At 42.9% G+C, this 17,703-nt stretch overlaps 1 protein-coding gene across 2 annotated transcripts in view; it reads right to left on the reverse strand.

The window, feature by feature from the left end:
* Nucleotides 1-17,139, reverse strand: part of TH (tyrosine hydroxylase) — a 225,892-nt gene extending 208,753 nt beyond the window's left edge. The window contains exon 1 of one of the 2 annotated variants that reach the window (XM_069223184.1): nucleotides 16,978-17,137. In XM_069223184.1, the coding sequence (XP_069079285.1) occupies nucleotides 16,978-17,067 (90 nt within the window). In that variant the 5' untranslated portion in view covers nucleotides 17,068-17,137. Of the gene's footprint in view, nucleotides 1-16,977 lie in introns of both variants that reach the window. The other variant, XM_069223185.1, reaches the window with a different exon arrangement.
* Nucleotides 17,140-17,703: the final 564 nt, after the last annotated feature.

A 17,703-nucleotide genomic window follows, 5' to 3' on the forward strand; every position in this document is an offset into this window, starting at 1 on the left:
AAAAAACTGCTTTATTTAAAAGCAGTCACGGACATGGAGGTCTGCTGTTCCCAGCAGGCCTCCATCCCCGTGAGTGCCCTGAGTCGCTATGGGGTCGCTAAATTGCGACCCACCTCATTATTATTAATGAGGTGGGTCTTTGCGACCCCATAGCGACTCGCAGAAGGTGTCTGAGACACCTTTCTGCATCCCAAATTGCGACTTGCAATTTGCGAGTCGCAGGGACTCGCAAATTGCAAGTCGCAATTTGGGAGTTTCCTACATCTGGCCCTAAATTTTCAGTATGCCCCTCACAGTAGTCTCTATGGATTTTACCATGCCCTTCAGTTTCTGATCCCTCGTCCATCCTTGAGTCCATGTGTTTCTCCACAGACTGCCTCTTCCCTCCTTTGGATCTTACCACCTTTGCAGAAAACAGTGCAGCTGTGAAGTATAGCCACAGTCAAGCAAATCTCTAATGCCAAAAGATCAGATCACTTTCAGAAGCCACACGGGGCTCGACCACCACCAGTAGGCAGGGAGGAAGACCGCAATTCAACCCACCATTGTGGGGAATAGTCACACCACAGGACACTCAGCAGCTGTACCCAGACGTTTCACATCAAACAAGAATGTGCTGTTAGGCTATCCATTGGTGAAGTTTGTCCCAAAGGGCCCCCAAACCCAAGGTGCCACACAGTGTACCAGAGCTAGTTCTCCATTAGGGGGTTAAAACGGGAATAAAACGGGAACAGCCCCCCAAAGGCTTACATCCAGAGCTATTGACACCACATCTCATGTCCCATATGTTAGCTGTGTGCCCCCATGGTGGGGTGTAGGCAACGCTTGCCGATAATCGGAACCTTTCATTTTTATCACAATGTTCAAGTCTGCAGGAGGCCCAGAGTGATGTCCGTGTTAATGACCCGGGGTCATGTCGCCTCTTCCCACACAAGGCTATCAGTCTTCCCTCTACGGGGTCAGCCGGGGCCCAACTGCTTCTGAGTGGGAATGCTCTTCTTCTTGCTATATTTGTAGCTCACTCAGGGCCAGATGTATAATTTTTCCAAATAGCGATTACATAATTGAGATGATCTGGGAGTCACAATTACGTAATCGCTATTTGAATGTATGAAACTCCAGGAGTTTCATTTAGCGATTACCAATGGCTCGCAAATCGACCTACCTCATTAATATTTGCGACCCATTGTGAATGTCTATAATCACTGGGACAGTGGCCTGCGGGGCTCAGCAGGCCACCATGTCTGTGATAGCTTTTAAATAAAGCTTTTTAAATTTTTTTATGCAGCCCATTTTCCTTAAAGGAAAACGGGATGCGTTTAAAAAAGAAAAAAGAAAAGTTTTGTTTCTATTTTTTAAGGTCCTTGGGACCACTGCCGACTCGTAAAAAATGTTTTCACGTGCATTCAGAAAAGGGAAGGTCCTTTGGGGACTCCTTCCCATTTGTAAATGGATTACCACCTACTTGAACTAGGTGGTAAAATGCAAATGTTTTGCGACCGCATTTCGGTCACAAAACATTTGTACACACTGCTGCAATTCGATATTAGGAAGGGATGCCCTAGACACACCCCTTCATAATACCGAATCGGTATGTAATCGCAATTCCAATTTGCGATTCGGTAACAAGTTACTGAATCGTAAGTTGGAATGCATACATACCAAAATGCATTTTTGCTATCACAAATGGCCCGATTGTGCCACTTGCAATCTTAAAAATGCATGATACATCTGGCCCATAGAGTCAAGGAGAGCGTATCATTATGCATGGCTCTCCTTCAGTGCAGCCATGACATTTCATGGGGGTCTCCAGACCCACTGTGCCTCCAGCTCCCACCATCGCAAGGTAGAGCACATCCACTAGTCATATCTGTGGGCCTCATTCACCAATAGCAAAGTGGTTCAGCATCGCAGACGAGCCTTCCCTTAATTGAGGACCCTCAGGTTATCGCCCCTGAGACCGCCACCATCTTGTTCAGATCTGCAGATGAGAGACTGTGCCACTGTCCTTTCTACTGCTGCAGCTACTCGGTCCTCCTTGGGTCTGCGTCACTCTCTCCCCTCCTGCCTTCCACTGACTAGGCGTGGAGCATGCCTAATTGTCCCTCTATCATCCAGGATTCCAGGTGATTCCAGGATGGCATTCCAGAGCAGCGCAGGGCTGCACCTTACTCCGCCTTGCGTTTGACCATGCACCTAGGCAGGTCCTTTTTTATTGTGAAATGTGTACTATATCAACATTTGCTTAGTGCACTTCTACAGTTTTAAAGTCTGATATGTGTATGCTTTTATGTTTGTGTTCTGCTGAATACAACATTTTATAGATGTTGGCTACTTAGTGAAGGGATTGTAGCCCTGATTCTCTCCCCTGGACCATGTAGAGTCAGAGCGACCGCCTCGGGAGCTGGAGATCCGGGTTAGATTCTCGGTATTGGTGCAACGTCCTGTGATTCTGGACAAATCCCTTAATCTCCCCGTGCCCATGTACAGCGCCTTGAGACCCTCGCGGGTGATGAGCTGTGCTATATAAATCTATATTTCATTTCATCCCAAAGTCAGTAAACTACCCCAGCCTGCCCCTCTGGCTAAAGAACCATAGTTTGCTCTTCATCACATTATTTTTTGCAGGCAGCTCCATTGCACCAGTAGCTAAAACAGAGATGAAGGCTGAGGGCCGCGTTTCACTTTCCCCAGATTAACGGACTGCAATAACAGGGGTGATTTGGCCAGTACCCAGCACCTAAATTGAGGGATTACGAGTTTTTTCCTCCTGTGAATACCATGTCAACTTCTGTGTCTTCTTCACATTCAGGGTCTAATAACCATGACCAAATCTGCATCAATTTACAACCTACTTGGAGCAGATGGTGAATGGGTGCGCAGGATTTTTTTGAGGCACTTGGTGTGGATAGCAGAGCATAGGGAGAGGTCAGAACAGATGAGTGGAGAAATGTGGGTGCATTTGCAGCTTTCCCACTTTCACGAGAACAGAGATGGTAGGGTCCAGGTGTGCAGCAAGTGAAAGTCCGCTCAGCACCATACATGGGTCTAGTTTGTGTCCCTGGGTCCGGAATTACAAGGTCTGAAAGTTGCGCAGCTGAATATTTCAGGCCATGGGGATAAAGGACAAGCTGGAATGTCATGAAGTGGTTATCACTTCTTAGAACACTGCAAAGGTGCTTTGGACCACTTGCAGTGAGGACCTCAGTAAGGTCTACAACCTCACACGAAGCAGTGGGCTTGTGGTCTTTGTAAACATCAACCTCTATGTTTCTTCTTGGTCCAGGTAGAGAATGAATACACAGGCCAAGTCTAAAGCAGGGCTAGAAAATGTGACTTATTTGAGAGCCAGGAAATTTTTTAAATCCCGGTCAAATGTTTTTTTTTTTAGTTTTGTGGCATTCAAAGCACCATTAAAGAATTGATGAATTCAAAATCATAAGACGAATTTCCTAATGTATTATACACTGATTTGCATGAATAAATGGTAAACTACCACCAATATACACATTGTGCCCCTTGTGGTTCTCAGCAGAACAGTTTAACGCATATGTTTTTTTTCTCTGTGTTAACTATATTAACATGTTATCTCACATTTAATCTCTCTAAAGTTTGAAACTCTACATAATACACCCACATTAATGCTGCTTCACTTTTATTCAATGTTTCCCAAATATGTGGAGGGTGTTGTCTTTATTGCTGTTTCCTGGCGTTATTTTGTCAATATTTAGAGGGATCAATTTTCTCCATGTTTCAAACAATTGGTACAACATCTGGCCCAATGCCTCTTCATAAAAAGAGGACTGATTTCTATATTGGCGGACGGGGTTACTCTGTCACAAATGTGATGGATGTCCCGTCTGCTGTATTACAATTCCATTATATCCTATGGAACCTGGAATATGACGGACAGAGTAACCGTCATGTTTGTGACAGAGTAACCCGTCTGCCAAGATCTAAATCAGGCTCTATATCCATGAAGCCAGTCTTACCAATGCTAAATTTGTCTCTACTTCCTCTCTGCTTTCTCTCTTAATCTCTATTTTATGTCTGGCACTCTATCATGCCCTATAGAGTTATTTTGGGTGAAGATTTTGTAGACAGAGGTGCCTACTGGGTTAGTGCATGAGTATCGTGGTGAGGGACATCAAGATACATGTTTGAGAATGCGTTTGTGGGCTTGGGAATAGGGTACATACACTTATGGTAGGGAAGAAACAGCTGGAGCTTCGAGTATAGATACAGTCTCCTCTTCTTTGTGTTATGTTATTGATTTGTGTCTGTAATAGTCTCTTAATGCAACTCTTCCAATTTACTCTGTAGGCTTGTGAGTGCCATAAGACTCTAGAATGAATATGGCCCAATGGTTTAGTGGATGGAACTAAGATAATGAAGAGAAAAAAAGCAATAAAAACAGAGGTGGGCTTCTATCGCTTCATTGATGACAAATTATTGGCTTAGTAGAGCTGCCTAATCATGGCAAAGGTTCTTTTCTGCTTGTTGTGTGGAGAAAGGCTGCATGTAGCAACATTGTGATACTCCTCTTAAAGGTGAAGTTTGGACAAAATGGTCCAGCTGTATTCGCTCCTGACAGCCCTGCCATCAGCCTGCTGACATGTGAGTGGATTGTGGTGCAGCAACTGAGCAGTGAGAACCCCACTTCCACTGCTTAGACTTTGGTTGTAACAAAAGGGTTATGTGATGGGAGAGGAACTGTGGAGGAACTATGGACTACAGCAGCCTACAATACTCAGAGTTCAAGGCAGACACTTGATCATACAATTCTGCAAATTTGTATAAGTAGATACTCCAGAACACATCTGCTTTTCATTACACATGTTACCCATTATGTATTTTTATATTACTTATTTATTTTGAGTTAGTTTGAAAAAGCAGTTTTTCTCAAAGTGCAACTGACAATGGGCACTGATTGGAATTAAAAGGGTTTGCCTTAGGTTTGCCTTTCCTGAGTAAATGTAAACATCAATGGACAAGGTAACAGCCAGTTGATGTATGTGATTTTTTTGGCTACTGCCTTTACCACAGTTTCCTCTTACAACATTTACCACATAATTTGCAATAGAAATTGTATACTTTGCAGATTTCACAAAAATGTTTCCAGCTCAAATAGATGAACATAATACTGTGGAATTAGGTGCAGTGTAATTATCTTTTTTGCTGCTCAATTTATCAAACCTTAACATAATTTTGATAATATTGCAGCATAATCGTAGTAGCTTTGACAATGGTAAAGCTTTGCAGAGTGGTTTGGGAGCTGTCTTTGCGATGATTAAGCCCATATCTGATGGGGAACTGTGAAATATTTCCCATTTCTTATATGTTTTAAGCCATTGTATGTTTTTTCAGGTATACTTGTTGTACCTAAAAGTATTTAAATGGTACGAGGGTGCAAGGGGTTTTGTGTGGGATTATTACATGATAACATCAGGGGACTGGTTTCCCTGTGAAAAGTAAAGTAATTGATACACGTAATATGTGAGGCATTACAAACTGTTTTTCTCAGGTCAGTTGTTCTGTAGCGATGTAATAAACTCAAATATAACCTTTGCACTGTAGTATGAAATGGGCCCATGTATGTTTACTAGTGCGTGTGTGTGTGTATAAATATATATAGATATATGTATGTATATATATATATATATATATATATATATATATATATATATGTATATATATATACATACATATGTATATGTATGTATATATATATATATATATATATATATATATATATATATATATATATATATATATATATATTCCACAGCAAGTCATAATATGGTTGGGCAGTCCGGTATGGGTTCCGGTAACCCTTATGTATCCAACCGCAACCTTCTTAACATGAAGAAGAGTCCGGACTCCATGGCACTGCAAAATATAGTTTGATACATAAATAGAATTATGGCATCCACACCAACGCGTTTCAGCCTATAACTTGTGCCATAACTTCAGCCCTGTGTGGCGGGGTTGGACGCCGGGCCTGGCCGGTGGCCAAGCCCTGCAGCCTACCCCTATAAGCACCCAATGCCAAACCACGTACAACCTTTGGCCGTGCCTGCCAGGCAGAGGGTTGGCCTCCTGGCCTGCAGCCAGCCCCTGTAGTCTACCACCTATAAGCACCCAACCCTGCACCAAGCATGGCAGGGATTGGCTGAAGGGCCTGGCCTGTAGCCAGACCCTGCAGCCAACCACCACCTATAATGACCCAAATCCATGCACACATTGCCTTTGACTGAGCACAGTGGGGTTGGCCACAGTGACTTATCTGCTATCAGCACCCAAACCTGCGCAAGGCATGGCCTTCTGCCATGAGTGTCGGGGGTTGACCACAGGCCAAGCCCTTCGGCCATGACCCCATTAAGCAGCCAACCCCGCACTATGCATGGGCTCCAAGACTAAATGAAAAAGGGCCAGGGTAGGAATACTCTGACCCCTTAGCCCAGGTGCTGGGTCCACAAGGGAACTCAACAGGGCAAAAAAGCATTTCTAAAAAATATTTTGACGAAGTTTGCAGTAGATCTGCAAAACCAATGAAAATATTTTTAAAAATACAAGCACAGCCTCCTGTGCTTGTTCAATATAGCCCCCCAGGTGAGCCAAATCCCAGGGGCATTAGCGACAATTATAAAATGAGGGGGGTACCCAGGGCCCCACTCTAATGGCTCTTTTGAGCCGTAGGGACCACCTCTTCCTCTGGCTTTATGAAAATATTGGAGGTGGGCTGGGTGGACCCCCCTCCATTGGTCTCTTAGGACCACCACCTCCTCAGGGCGTTCTTTAAATTATGAAGCCCCTTCCTGGGACTATTTGAACCCATGGACCACCAGCTCCCCAGAGCTAAATTAAAAACATTAAATGGGGCCAGCTGCTTGCTTCCATGTTGCCTCTAATGCAGCATTAAGTGTAATGTAGTTCAAGAAGTTTTTGATTTATTTTGATGCAATATACACTTTGTTTTAAAACACTGTCAAGCTACATAGACTATTAGCTACTAACATTGAATCACAAGCTAATGTTTCTTTGTAAACAGTTTCAGAGACAAAGAGATTAGCATTGCAGTCCCCTTATGTTTAGACTTCAGTTTGGATGAACAATCAAGGCCTCAGTGGCCACTCCTTAAACGTCAATGTTTTACATCGTTTTGATGAGCAGAAACCAATAATTATAGAGATTATGATTTGATAATATAATGATCATGGATACACACCAGTGATCTGTAATCCTCATTAGTTCATTACCATGTTGGATAAGTAGATTCTTCAATCAGTTTGTGTGTTGATTTCAGATAGTTAACCAAATTTAAAGATGTACATGTAATTCCTCATCATTGTTCAACCTTGTTGACTGTTTTAAGTTTAATAATATTTTGTGATTCCAATTGCTTCAGTTTCTTTGTTCTGTCTCCACCTCTGTAATTTGCAGTTACCATGTTGACACCGTAGTGTGTTAATATTTTCCAGCAGCTGTTGTGATGGTTCAATTGGTGCCTAGCCACAGCATATTTTGCATACTTTGCTTGAGCTGCTCTGATGTACACACACACACATATATATTAAAATATATGTTTGTGCGTTTATGTGATAATCAATCAGTTGTGTGTGTGCTATCCCAGTGAAAATCAATGGTTCCCAATAAAGTATGTAATTGTACTAATAAATGTAAACGTACAATATTATTGTATTATTATAGAGCAGAGGTCAGTTGTTCAAATGTCATATTATTGCCAAGGAACAGCCTCCTAATCTTAGGAATCACTGATTACAGCGTCACAAATAGCATGTTACTATGACTCTGCAGAGGAAAACACCTTTAGTAATAAGTAGCATTTTACACTCTGAGCTTCCGCATAGATTTATGTGACATTTAAAGTGTCTTGTGACAGGCAGCTTTTGACAGATCTGCTTCTGCCACCTGGCCCAGAGACATTTACTGCCCCAGAAGTAAACATATTCCTTTGTTTTTGTACATTGGAGGGCTTCAGATTGTGTCTGGAATTCGTGATTTTGTGCAGAGCTAATATGTACTCAGGAAAGAGGGCCTGGTAAAACAAAGCATGATTTCAGCAGACAAAGCATGTTTGGGGAGCCTATTCATTAAAACAATTTCCCAATTATGGGATCCCCTACAATGTCACAAAGTATTTGATAGTGATGAGATAATTTTACAGAGCAGATCAGACTGAGACTTTGAGTGGGTGAGGCGAAGACAGCTAGAGAGGGGAAGAGAGGCGAAAGAGAGCAAGAGGGGGAGAAGGAGGAAGGCGAGAGAGAACTAAGGTGGTGGGAGAGAAAGGAAGCATAAAACAGAGAAAGGAAAGAAAGGGAGAGGGTGAGTGAGTGATAGAGAGAGATATTTGCTGGGAGAAACCTGCCACATTGCAGACCTCTAAAAGGTGCGCGGAAGCCAGAAGTTTGGTGGATGGGAGTCAGGTGCTTTCTGCCAGATGCTATTCTAAATTACCTCTCTGGACATGATCTGAGTAGATTTCGGGAGGGGTGTGGACAGCGCTTAAATTGTTGAAGAATAAGTGCCAAGGCCCAAAGTTTGCTATTGAATGTCGGTGTGCCGAATATCAAGGCTGCATAGTCTTCTTTGCACCTGATGCCTCTTTATGCCCGCACCAGAAGCTCCATGTCTTTTTATCCCGCTCTCACAGGTTCTTTTTCATCCTTCCTTTCTCACTTTTATCCACCTTTCTCATCCTCCTTCTTGCCCCCTTATGTGCCTTTGTCTCTCTTGCTCTGGATCAAAGTATGAAGAAGAATAATAAGTGCAGGCCTCCACAAAATGAGGGCTGGTGGTGCGCCTGAGCTAGGAGAGAGCAGAAATGCGCCATATCTTAGTTGAAATGATGCCTTTCTGCTGTCTCCCTATACGCACTGCAGCAACTTTGCTTGCTGCCCTGCGTTGTGTGAAAAATGAGTAAATCTGCCTCGGAGTATGATGATGAGCGAAAGACCTTGTGTAACTCTCTCACGGAGCTGATGGAGTGAGGCCTGATTTGAAACTGTATTTGTGCTAATGTTTCAGTTTGTTGATATATATTAGTTTTGCATGAAAGTTATTTGTAGGTTGTTGTTTGGCTCATGAAGACCTATTTGATGATTGTACTTTTGGTATTGTGTCCAAGTAAATTCCCACGTAAAAGTGCCTTTCAATTTATGTATACTGATTAATGAATTAGTGTATTTATTTTATTGTTCTTAAGGTTTCTGGAGCACGAATAAGACCCTAGGGCATCAGAGCACTTTACACATGGAAGAAGTTGTGCAAGAGGAGTTAAAACGCGTGTTAGAGTCAACAAAAATGAAGATTGTCGTACACATCTGGGCATCATATTTTAAGTGAACAACAAAAGTTTGAATAAAAGTTCACATACACATAATTACATTCAAAATAAGGTTATAGGTTAGCATCCAGTTTCGCCTTTAAACACATGCAGGTGACCTGCCTGCAAATATATAGAAGTCTCAAGGGGCAGAGAGTGGGGATGGGTTAGCAGAGCCTTAGAGATTGCGTAGATCAGTGGCAGACAACTTACACAGATGGGGTGATTGGATTCTTCGTAGTCTTAGGTGGCACTCATCATGAGCGTTTTTAGTTTTTTTTTTGTTTAACTCAAAGGGAGTAATTGTACATATCTCTGAGGGAATGTAGTTCTATAGTCCGGGGCATTCCCGAGAAAGATTGCTTGGCTGTATTAGCCTTCTTCATCTTCAGAATTCTAAGAAGGATGCTTTCCACATTCCTAGCTGTCTTTGACCTTCAGAGGTGTGTAGTTTCCTGGCAAGGTTGCTGGAGTGCTCTTATGCACTGTCCTGTGTGTAATACATGCCAGTTTGAAACAGGATCTTGCTTAGGCAGGAAGCCAGTTCACTCAGAGTAGTATGGGGGAAATGTGGTCATATTTCCAGTCTGGCTGCAGCATGCAGTGACGCTTTGATGGATGCCAACAAGGTTTCTTAATTTCTACCTAAGTTAACTAGGGTAATCAGGCATCGAGAGAACAAGCGCCTGTGTGATTTGCTGAAAGTCTTGATCTGGGAGGTATCTGAAAAGCTATGCTTGCACGTTCAGGTGTTTGTCCAGGTAGAATACTAGCAATTTCAGTAAGTCCACAGTGTTAAGAGAAGTGCCCACATGTGAGACATCTTTACGTCACTCGTTATTGAGACATCTTTACATCACTCGTTATTGGGATGTTGTAGTCGGGGTGAGATGAAGACAAATTCAGTTTTTGTGGGGTTGAGTTTTTGGTGAAGTTTGCAGTCCAAGCATGGATCTTATTCAAGGTTACTGATAGATTTACTAAGTCTTTTGGAGAGGGGATTTTCGGTTATAGGTGTGTATCATCTGCACAGAAGGGCAGGTTCTTGTTGGATAGGTTCAGGATATAGGTTTACTCTTAGAAAGGATTGGGTGCAGTACTGAGCTTTGTGGAACGCCTTGTCGCAAGGATGATTGCCAGAAAGACAGTGGCATTATTATGTTATCTGGTTTTGTATGTGTGCAATGTGTGACCCTGAAAATATTTATTCTGAGAGATGAATGAAGTTAAAATAATAATATAACTCTTGAAATTCAGGTCTTTACAGGTTAATATTGCAGCAAATATGGACACCCAATAACATCCCCGTATCCTTAATTTTTTCAATGAAAACACAAGCGAGTAGCACGGCTGCACCCCTGCATTAAAGAGGATAAATGTCCTCAGACAGGAATGAGTCTTATAGTCCATATGCATTACTGAGCATTAATGGGCCAAGGAGATAATATTTATTAATGGACCTTTAATATGAGTATTAACTAACTGAGTAAATATGGAGGCGCATGGATTTGTGCCCAGGTTGAATGAAGCAGAGAGACATAAATTCCACCCCTTGAGGTTTGCATGGCAGAGCGCTACTACATACTCTCAACTGCACAGAATGAGGCATTGTTAATGGTCACTAAAATGTGACGTCAATAATGCTTAGTAATGCACTGAGACATTAGAGCTCTTCTAATGGTGCCCCCCACACCAAGCGCTAGCAGAGGAGGAAGTGTTTGTTTGCCCCTTGCCTTGGCCAGGGGTGTCTGTGCAATTGGGTCCCCGGCCACACCCAAAGGTGATTGTGGGGGGTCTATGTTAGTACTACACCATGGCTATCAGTGGGGATTGCATTTGTTGCCCTGCTTTACCCAATGTCCAGGGTATATTATGCCCCATCACTTGACATGCAGAGGTGAACATCTTTTGCCCTCCCTCCCCCATTTTTTCTTTCACCGTGTCCAAAAACGGCCTTTGTCAGACCCATCCTTGCCCAAAATGGCGCAATGTGAATACACCAAGTTTACATTGGCACCTAATATGACATGTCTGTAAAATATATTTTCTTATTTTTACTGACAAAATATAATGTTAAAAAGAAAACTCACTTTGTGAACTCCTTATAAATTTATAGCCTGCAATTATAACTAAGTTTTCCAAAGATTGGTGAAAATTGGTCAAGGTAGGGCTCAGTTAATAAGGATACTAACACCATATTTTTGTTATGGAATGCTGTGCCAATCTTAACTACAGGGGCACTTCCTCTGTTATATTTCACAAGGGCAATGCTTGTGCCACTGTAATTATAGTTTTACACCGTGGGAAAAGCATTGTTGAACCATTAAGAACTTGTGACTCGTTTTATTGCCCAGATATGCAACAAATTATGCACCTTGGGCCAGATGTACAACTGTTTCTAATGGTCACATAGGGAGATTTGGACTGTTGGGGACCACTAAAATGGTCACCGGCATGAACAAACCAATTTTGCTAGACGCTAATAGGAAGGAGCATGCCAAGGGCACCCTTTCCTAATGGAGAGACGCAGGGGGATGTACGATTTTTTGCAACCGGAACGCAGTCACAAAACAATTGCAGTTTACACCCTAGTTCAAGTAGGTGGTAAGTCAGTCGCAAACAGGATGGGTTCCCCAGAGACCCCCTTCCCCTTTGTGAATGGTGGCAAAAATGTTTTTTTAAGAGCAGGGAGTGGTCCCAAGGACCACTGCCTACCCTTAAAAAATCAAACAGACATGTTTCATTTTTGTTTTCGAAACGCATCAAATTTTCTTTTAAGGAAATCGGACTGCATTTAAAAAGAAAAGTTGCTTTATTTAAAAGCAAACACAGACATGGTGGTCTGCTGTCCCAGCAGGCCACCCTCCCTCTCTTATTGCCCATTCCCAAAGGGTTGCAAATTGCGGCTTGCATCATGAATATTGATGAGGCAGGTCAATTGTGGCCCCATTGTGAATCACTAAATGTGACTGTGACACATAAGTACATTTCCTTTTGTGACTCACAAATGGCGAGTCAAAAAAACTCACTATTTGCGAGCCGCAAGAGGAATGGTCGTACATCTGGCACCTTCATTTCCTTGTTTTAAATGCTAGAGAAGGCAAGGTTTAGAGGGAAAGGTTTTGGGTACGGATATTCCAATATTAATTTTTTGATCTCTGCACCTGCAAATACAGCTGGAGAGCTTTACCCAATTACCATTATTGTCATTACCAGTAAAGCAATACCACGCCAATGGTCAAGCTCTAAAGGAACAAAGCTTGCGCTTGGGGTGAGTTGGGGTGGAGGTGGTGGTGAGACCCTTAACTGGCCAATTGTAGGGGTTTGCAGCTTTTATGTCTCCACCATAGGCCCCTGATGTACTTGTTCGCTAGTATACGTATTCATGCATACGTACACATATAAACATCAGCATTGCGTGTGTAAATAAGCCCTCTCCGAAGTTCTCATACTAACTGCCATTGGTTGTTGAAGAAGCAGTGTGCAGAAACATGAAGATAATGGGAACAGCTTCTCTATCCTGCGACAAAAGCAGCAACACATTACCATCTCACAGGCGCTTGAAGCTTGATGAAAATGTAATTATTAGAAAGGGACATTTGGAACAGCCAGAAGCCTGCATTTGTAATATTTTTCTTGCATTAATCAAATGTCACGCTGTCAGCTATGCTGAGATGGACGCAGGAGAAAACTCCAAGCGCCTAAGATTCTTACATTGTGCTGCTGTGAACCATGTCTCAGCATAAACAAGTTCTGACAAATTCCCTGCCCTTACACTACATTTCTGCCAAGTAATCTGATTCGAGCTTTCTTCTGGTAACAGCATCACTTCCGAGCTCCAGAAGCCCCACCTTGTAGAAGCAATTCCTGATATAAGAACATTAATCCCTTAATAGCATCTGTCTTTCACCCCTGAGTGCCCCTCTGTAAATGAATTCCTGATGTGAAGAAAGACAAGCATCGCCTTGCATCGCACTTGTGTGTTCCCTTCCTAGTCTGTTTACTTATTTTAGGTATCTGTTGAGTAGGGGGGAGTTTAGGTGAAGATGTGGAGCTCTGTACAGCACAGAGAATTGGGTTGCATTACATAAAATCGTTTGGGACAGGTTGAAATAGATTAATGAGCACTCTTGTACAGAGGCAACACAAATATGGTTACAGACAATTGGGCATTTCATATTTTTTTATGAGCACTGAATTAGGTGAGAAGATGTCGGTGAAAGAGAGTTGTTAGAACTTTCCTGAGCACAGGAAGGTGGATGCTAAGCCGAGGTTAGCAGGAAGGTTGTTAGCAGTTTTGTATAGAAACTCACACCGAAGCAAGAGCACCAGTTGCATTACACAAGGAAAAATCTAGATTTGTTTTTTTGAGGAAGAGGAGATTAAGTGATGTGCCCAGAATCACGGGATATTGAGAGTGGAGGTGGAACTCTAGTAATTTTTTGATCAGGCAGGGAGGATAAGAAAGTGACTAGTGATATGCTCTTCAGCTTTGGTATTTTGTTTGTTTTTAGAAAGGAACATAAATTATGTTTCTTCAGGTTAAGTTTGAGGAACAATACTGACATCCAGCTCATACGCCAGAAAGGCGTGTTCTATTGGTTACATTTTGAGGCAGCACTGAGTGTCATCAGTGTCATTTGATGGATTTTAGGCACATATGTGGCCAAGCAGGAATCCTAGGGTCAATAAAGAGGTTGAAGAAGTTGGGGGTTTTGTGCTACTCTTTGGCTGAGGTAGAGGGGTGATTATGAGGATATTATTTGACAAACTGGAATCGGTTGGAGCGGCCGGTCAGTAACCAGTCAAAGACTTGGCAGTGTGAATGATGTTAATGAGAGCAGCATTGTGGTTGGCTGTGTTGAACATCTCTGGGAATTCTAGCAGGATCCTGCATCCTCGGTTCAGCATCATCCACTTTATGGGTTTGCTGATACTCGGTGATCTAAAGCCACATTAGTAAGCCTGAAGCAGGATATGTTGATGTATGCAGGCTTGTACTTGAATAGGAACAGCTGCTCTATTATTTTGTAGATGAATGAGAAATATATCACGGAGATATAATTCCTAAATTTGGTGAGGTGAAGTTTATACAGAGTGAGGGATTTTGACTATGAAGGTAAATTTGTTATTGCTTTTTCATAGACGTGAATTTATTATACTATTGAGTAGGAAGTTGCCTTTGTAAATGACACCTGAGAGAGAATTCTACGGTTTGCCAGTGTTTCCTTTTTGGTGTGGAGATGTTGTGTAAAACAAGTTATGATGTGGGTGCATTTGAGGATGAGGTATTGCCCGATTCCACCCATTTTGTACGTATGGCATTTGTTAATAGAGTTGATTTTTCAACTCAGGGTAGGAAGGGGGATGGGAATTTGATGCCTTGATGAAAAGCTTTAAAAATCATGGTACTTTAAATACTGACCTTTGTGATGAATATACTTTTTACAATTAGGGTTTCTTTGCCAATGGTGTTCCAGTCTGTGGGTTTCTCTTCTGCAGTCATACATATCTTTTTATAGTGCCACGGAGGTGTGGACAGGTCTTGAATGTTTAGTAATGCCCGGGCATGTAGATCTGTGAATAAGGTAAACTGCTGTATTTTATAGGCTTGGAAGTGTTGTCATGTTGAGGTGGGAGGTTCTCTCCATGTTAGAGAGTTCACTTGGATGACATCAATGTCCAAAGGTTTTGAAGATCATGCAGGAGATTCTTGGTGTCTTTGAGCTATGTTGATATTTGAGTAGTATGTTGGAGCTAAACCGGAAAGATGGTTTAGCAAGTTACTGCTCACTAATGACATCTGGTGTGATCTGTAAGTTACACGTTCAAATCCCAGTAAGTCCAATTTTTATTTGTGAAACTGGTAAATTAATCACCGTTTGACAATAGGGTTACAAGAATACCTGTTATGTGCAATGTCTGGAAGTGCCTAGGAATAGAAAAAAACTGTGCCAGGAAACACTATATAGAACAAGTAATTACACAGAACATAACAGGAGAACAATTGGTTCAATCAGTGTTGTAATAAAGAATGAGGCAAAAAAATAACCATTGTGGATGTGGCAAAATTTAAGGATGGGTCACTGAAGTATGTGTTCCAGCAATAGGAAAGGCTCAGGAGATCAGGTTTACGACATTGTAAAGGGAAAGGAAGCCGCAACAGAACTTTTCAGGGAGGAACTGTGGTGGTTGAGCAGAAGCAGATGATTTTGTGGATTTGGTCAACCCTTCTGCCTGTGTACTGAATGCTACCCGTTTGCTGAAGCCTGAGTCCATCCAAGATGGGCACAGAGGTGGGTGTTCACAGGGACTGCAAGCCCGGAGAAGGAACTCGTGTTACAGTAGCATTTATCTGATAAAACAACTCCCCAAAGCCCAGACCTGCCCCCTTCTGGAAGTATTGTTTCAAGAACATTCTATTATAAACCCACTTCCCCACAGTGCCAAGACCCCCCCCCCCCCCTTTGTGGGAGTGGTGCCTTATGTTACACCCTTCTCCTATGAGAACATCCCCCAGCATCCTCACTGGAGTCCTGGACCTGTCTCCACTGCCCGTCGTGCCCCTCCTCCTGAACAAGATTCAGTAATTGAGGCCTATGAGTAAACCCTATCATTTATATAGCCGTTTCTTGGCGCTAGAAGAAGCAAGATAAGTGTCTGATGAATGGTGAATCTGCCCATTCATTTACAAGAAGAGGCGGGGAAAGAACCCCAAAGAACTGTACGGATAACAGTGAGAGATGAAAACTGAAGAAAAACAGGAACATAGAAATTTTCAAAGGAGCCAAAGACGTTCAGATTTTCTAAAATGTTAACATAAAAAGGTGTTCAGTGGTAAAGCAATTTTAATAGAAATGCTGTGACTGATTAACGCCCGGTTAGCTCTAATCTCACGTATAATGATTGAATAAAAGGCATCTGTGTTCCCCTTAAGACAAGCTGACTTGTCGACCTGTATACATACTTTGTAAACCCCACGCCCTGGCCAGCGAAGCCTGTGTCGTGTGAACAGGTGTATACTGCATGCTGAGAGCCAACGTACTCCACGCACGTGCCGCAAGCCTGCCGATGCTGTGCAAGGCACTGGCGTGATGTATTCCATAAATTATATCCCTCCAAAGAAGATTCCCATGTCTCTCCATACCTTAGGCGTGCCCCACGAACTTCCATCCTCAGCATCATCCTGTTCCTCCCAAGAGGAGTCTTTTCTTTCATTAAACATGCTCTCTCGGCACACACCTCCCCTCTCCCTATTTCGAGCATAAATTACATTCCAAGCAGATTTTCGCCTAATAGTGTCCGTGAAAATGCTAGCTACCCCGGGGCTGGCTCACTGTATCAAAACAATAGCAAACAGAGAATTAAGACGCTTGTTGTGCCTATACTGCCTCACACTGCATGCTAGAGCGCTTGTAATATAGCTCAGTGGGTTAGTGCCCAGCCGCAAAGATTTGAATACAGCACGAGATTATTTTGTTCTACGCCTTCATTTTGAAGTCAATAATATGAGCTGGCTTTTTAAAGTGTTACGGAGTCCCACATCTAAGGCGCTAAGCACTATATTAAAAAAATAGGTTATTCTTTGCCAGTTGGAGAAAGTGTTCCTCCCCGGGCGCAGACCTTACCATCATGGCTTCTGCCTGCCTGGAGTCCAGCTCTGACACAGCCCTGCGGAAGCTCTTGGGGGTGGACCCCGTTTGGTTCGGGGTGGCCATCGTGGGCACTCTCTGTGTGCACAGCCTGTGCTGCCAGGGAGCCTCGGCTGCTGGCCTTTTATAGAACCTGCCTGACGTCAAAGCCACTTTCAGCCCCTCCACCAGCCCTCCCTGCAGCCCGAGGGGAGGGGAATAATGCACTTCTGTCCGATTAAATCTAATTGCTGCAATCATTGCCGACACCCCACCTCAGCAAACCGCCCCTTGCCACTTCTCATCCTCCCAAAAAGCCTTTCAGAGACCACCTGCAACAGGCGGTCTGGTTATCTGTTGCTGTATCACTAGCAGGCTTGTTTCTGCCATTTGCACTAAGGGTGTTAAATTCCTGGCTTCTGACATTGATGGTGGAGGGAGGGGGTAGACGCTAGGAGGATGACAATACCTAGAAGGAAAGAGGGAATTATTGCCTGAAAAAGTGAACCAGTACTGCACGGTCGAGGCGAAGAGGCCAGTAGAGAGAGGTTGACAGAAAGCATAAACATGGACAGTCCTAAGGCGAAAACTGCAGGACACAAGGCAGCAGAAGGTTAAAAGGCGACGGAAGGAAACACGAAAACTAGAAAGAAACAGATGTAAATGACTTGAAAGATATAAACATAAGGGAAGAAAAACTGTGAAAGGAGTAGAAAGAACGAG

The sequence above is a fragment of the Pleurodeles waltl genome, chromosome 3_1, assembly GCF_031143425.1.
Source record: "Pleurodeles waltl isolate 20211129_DDA chromosome 3_1, aPleWal1.hap1.20221129, whole genome shotgun sequence".
Taxonomy (NCBI): Eukaryota; Metazoa; Chordata; class Amphibia; order Caudata; family Salamandridae; genus Pleurodeles; species Pleurodeles waltl.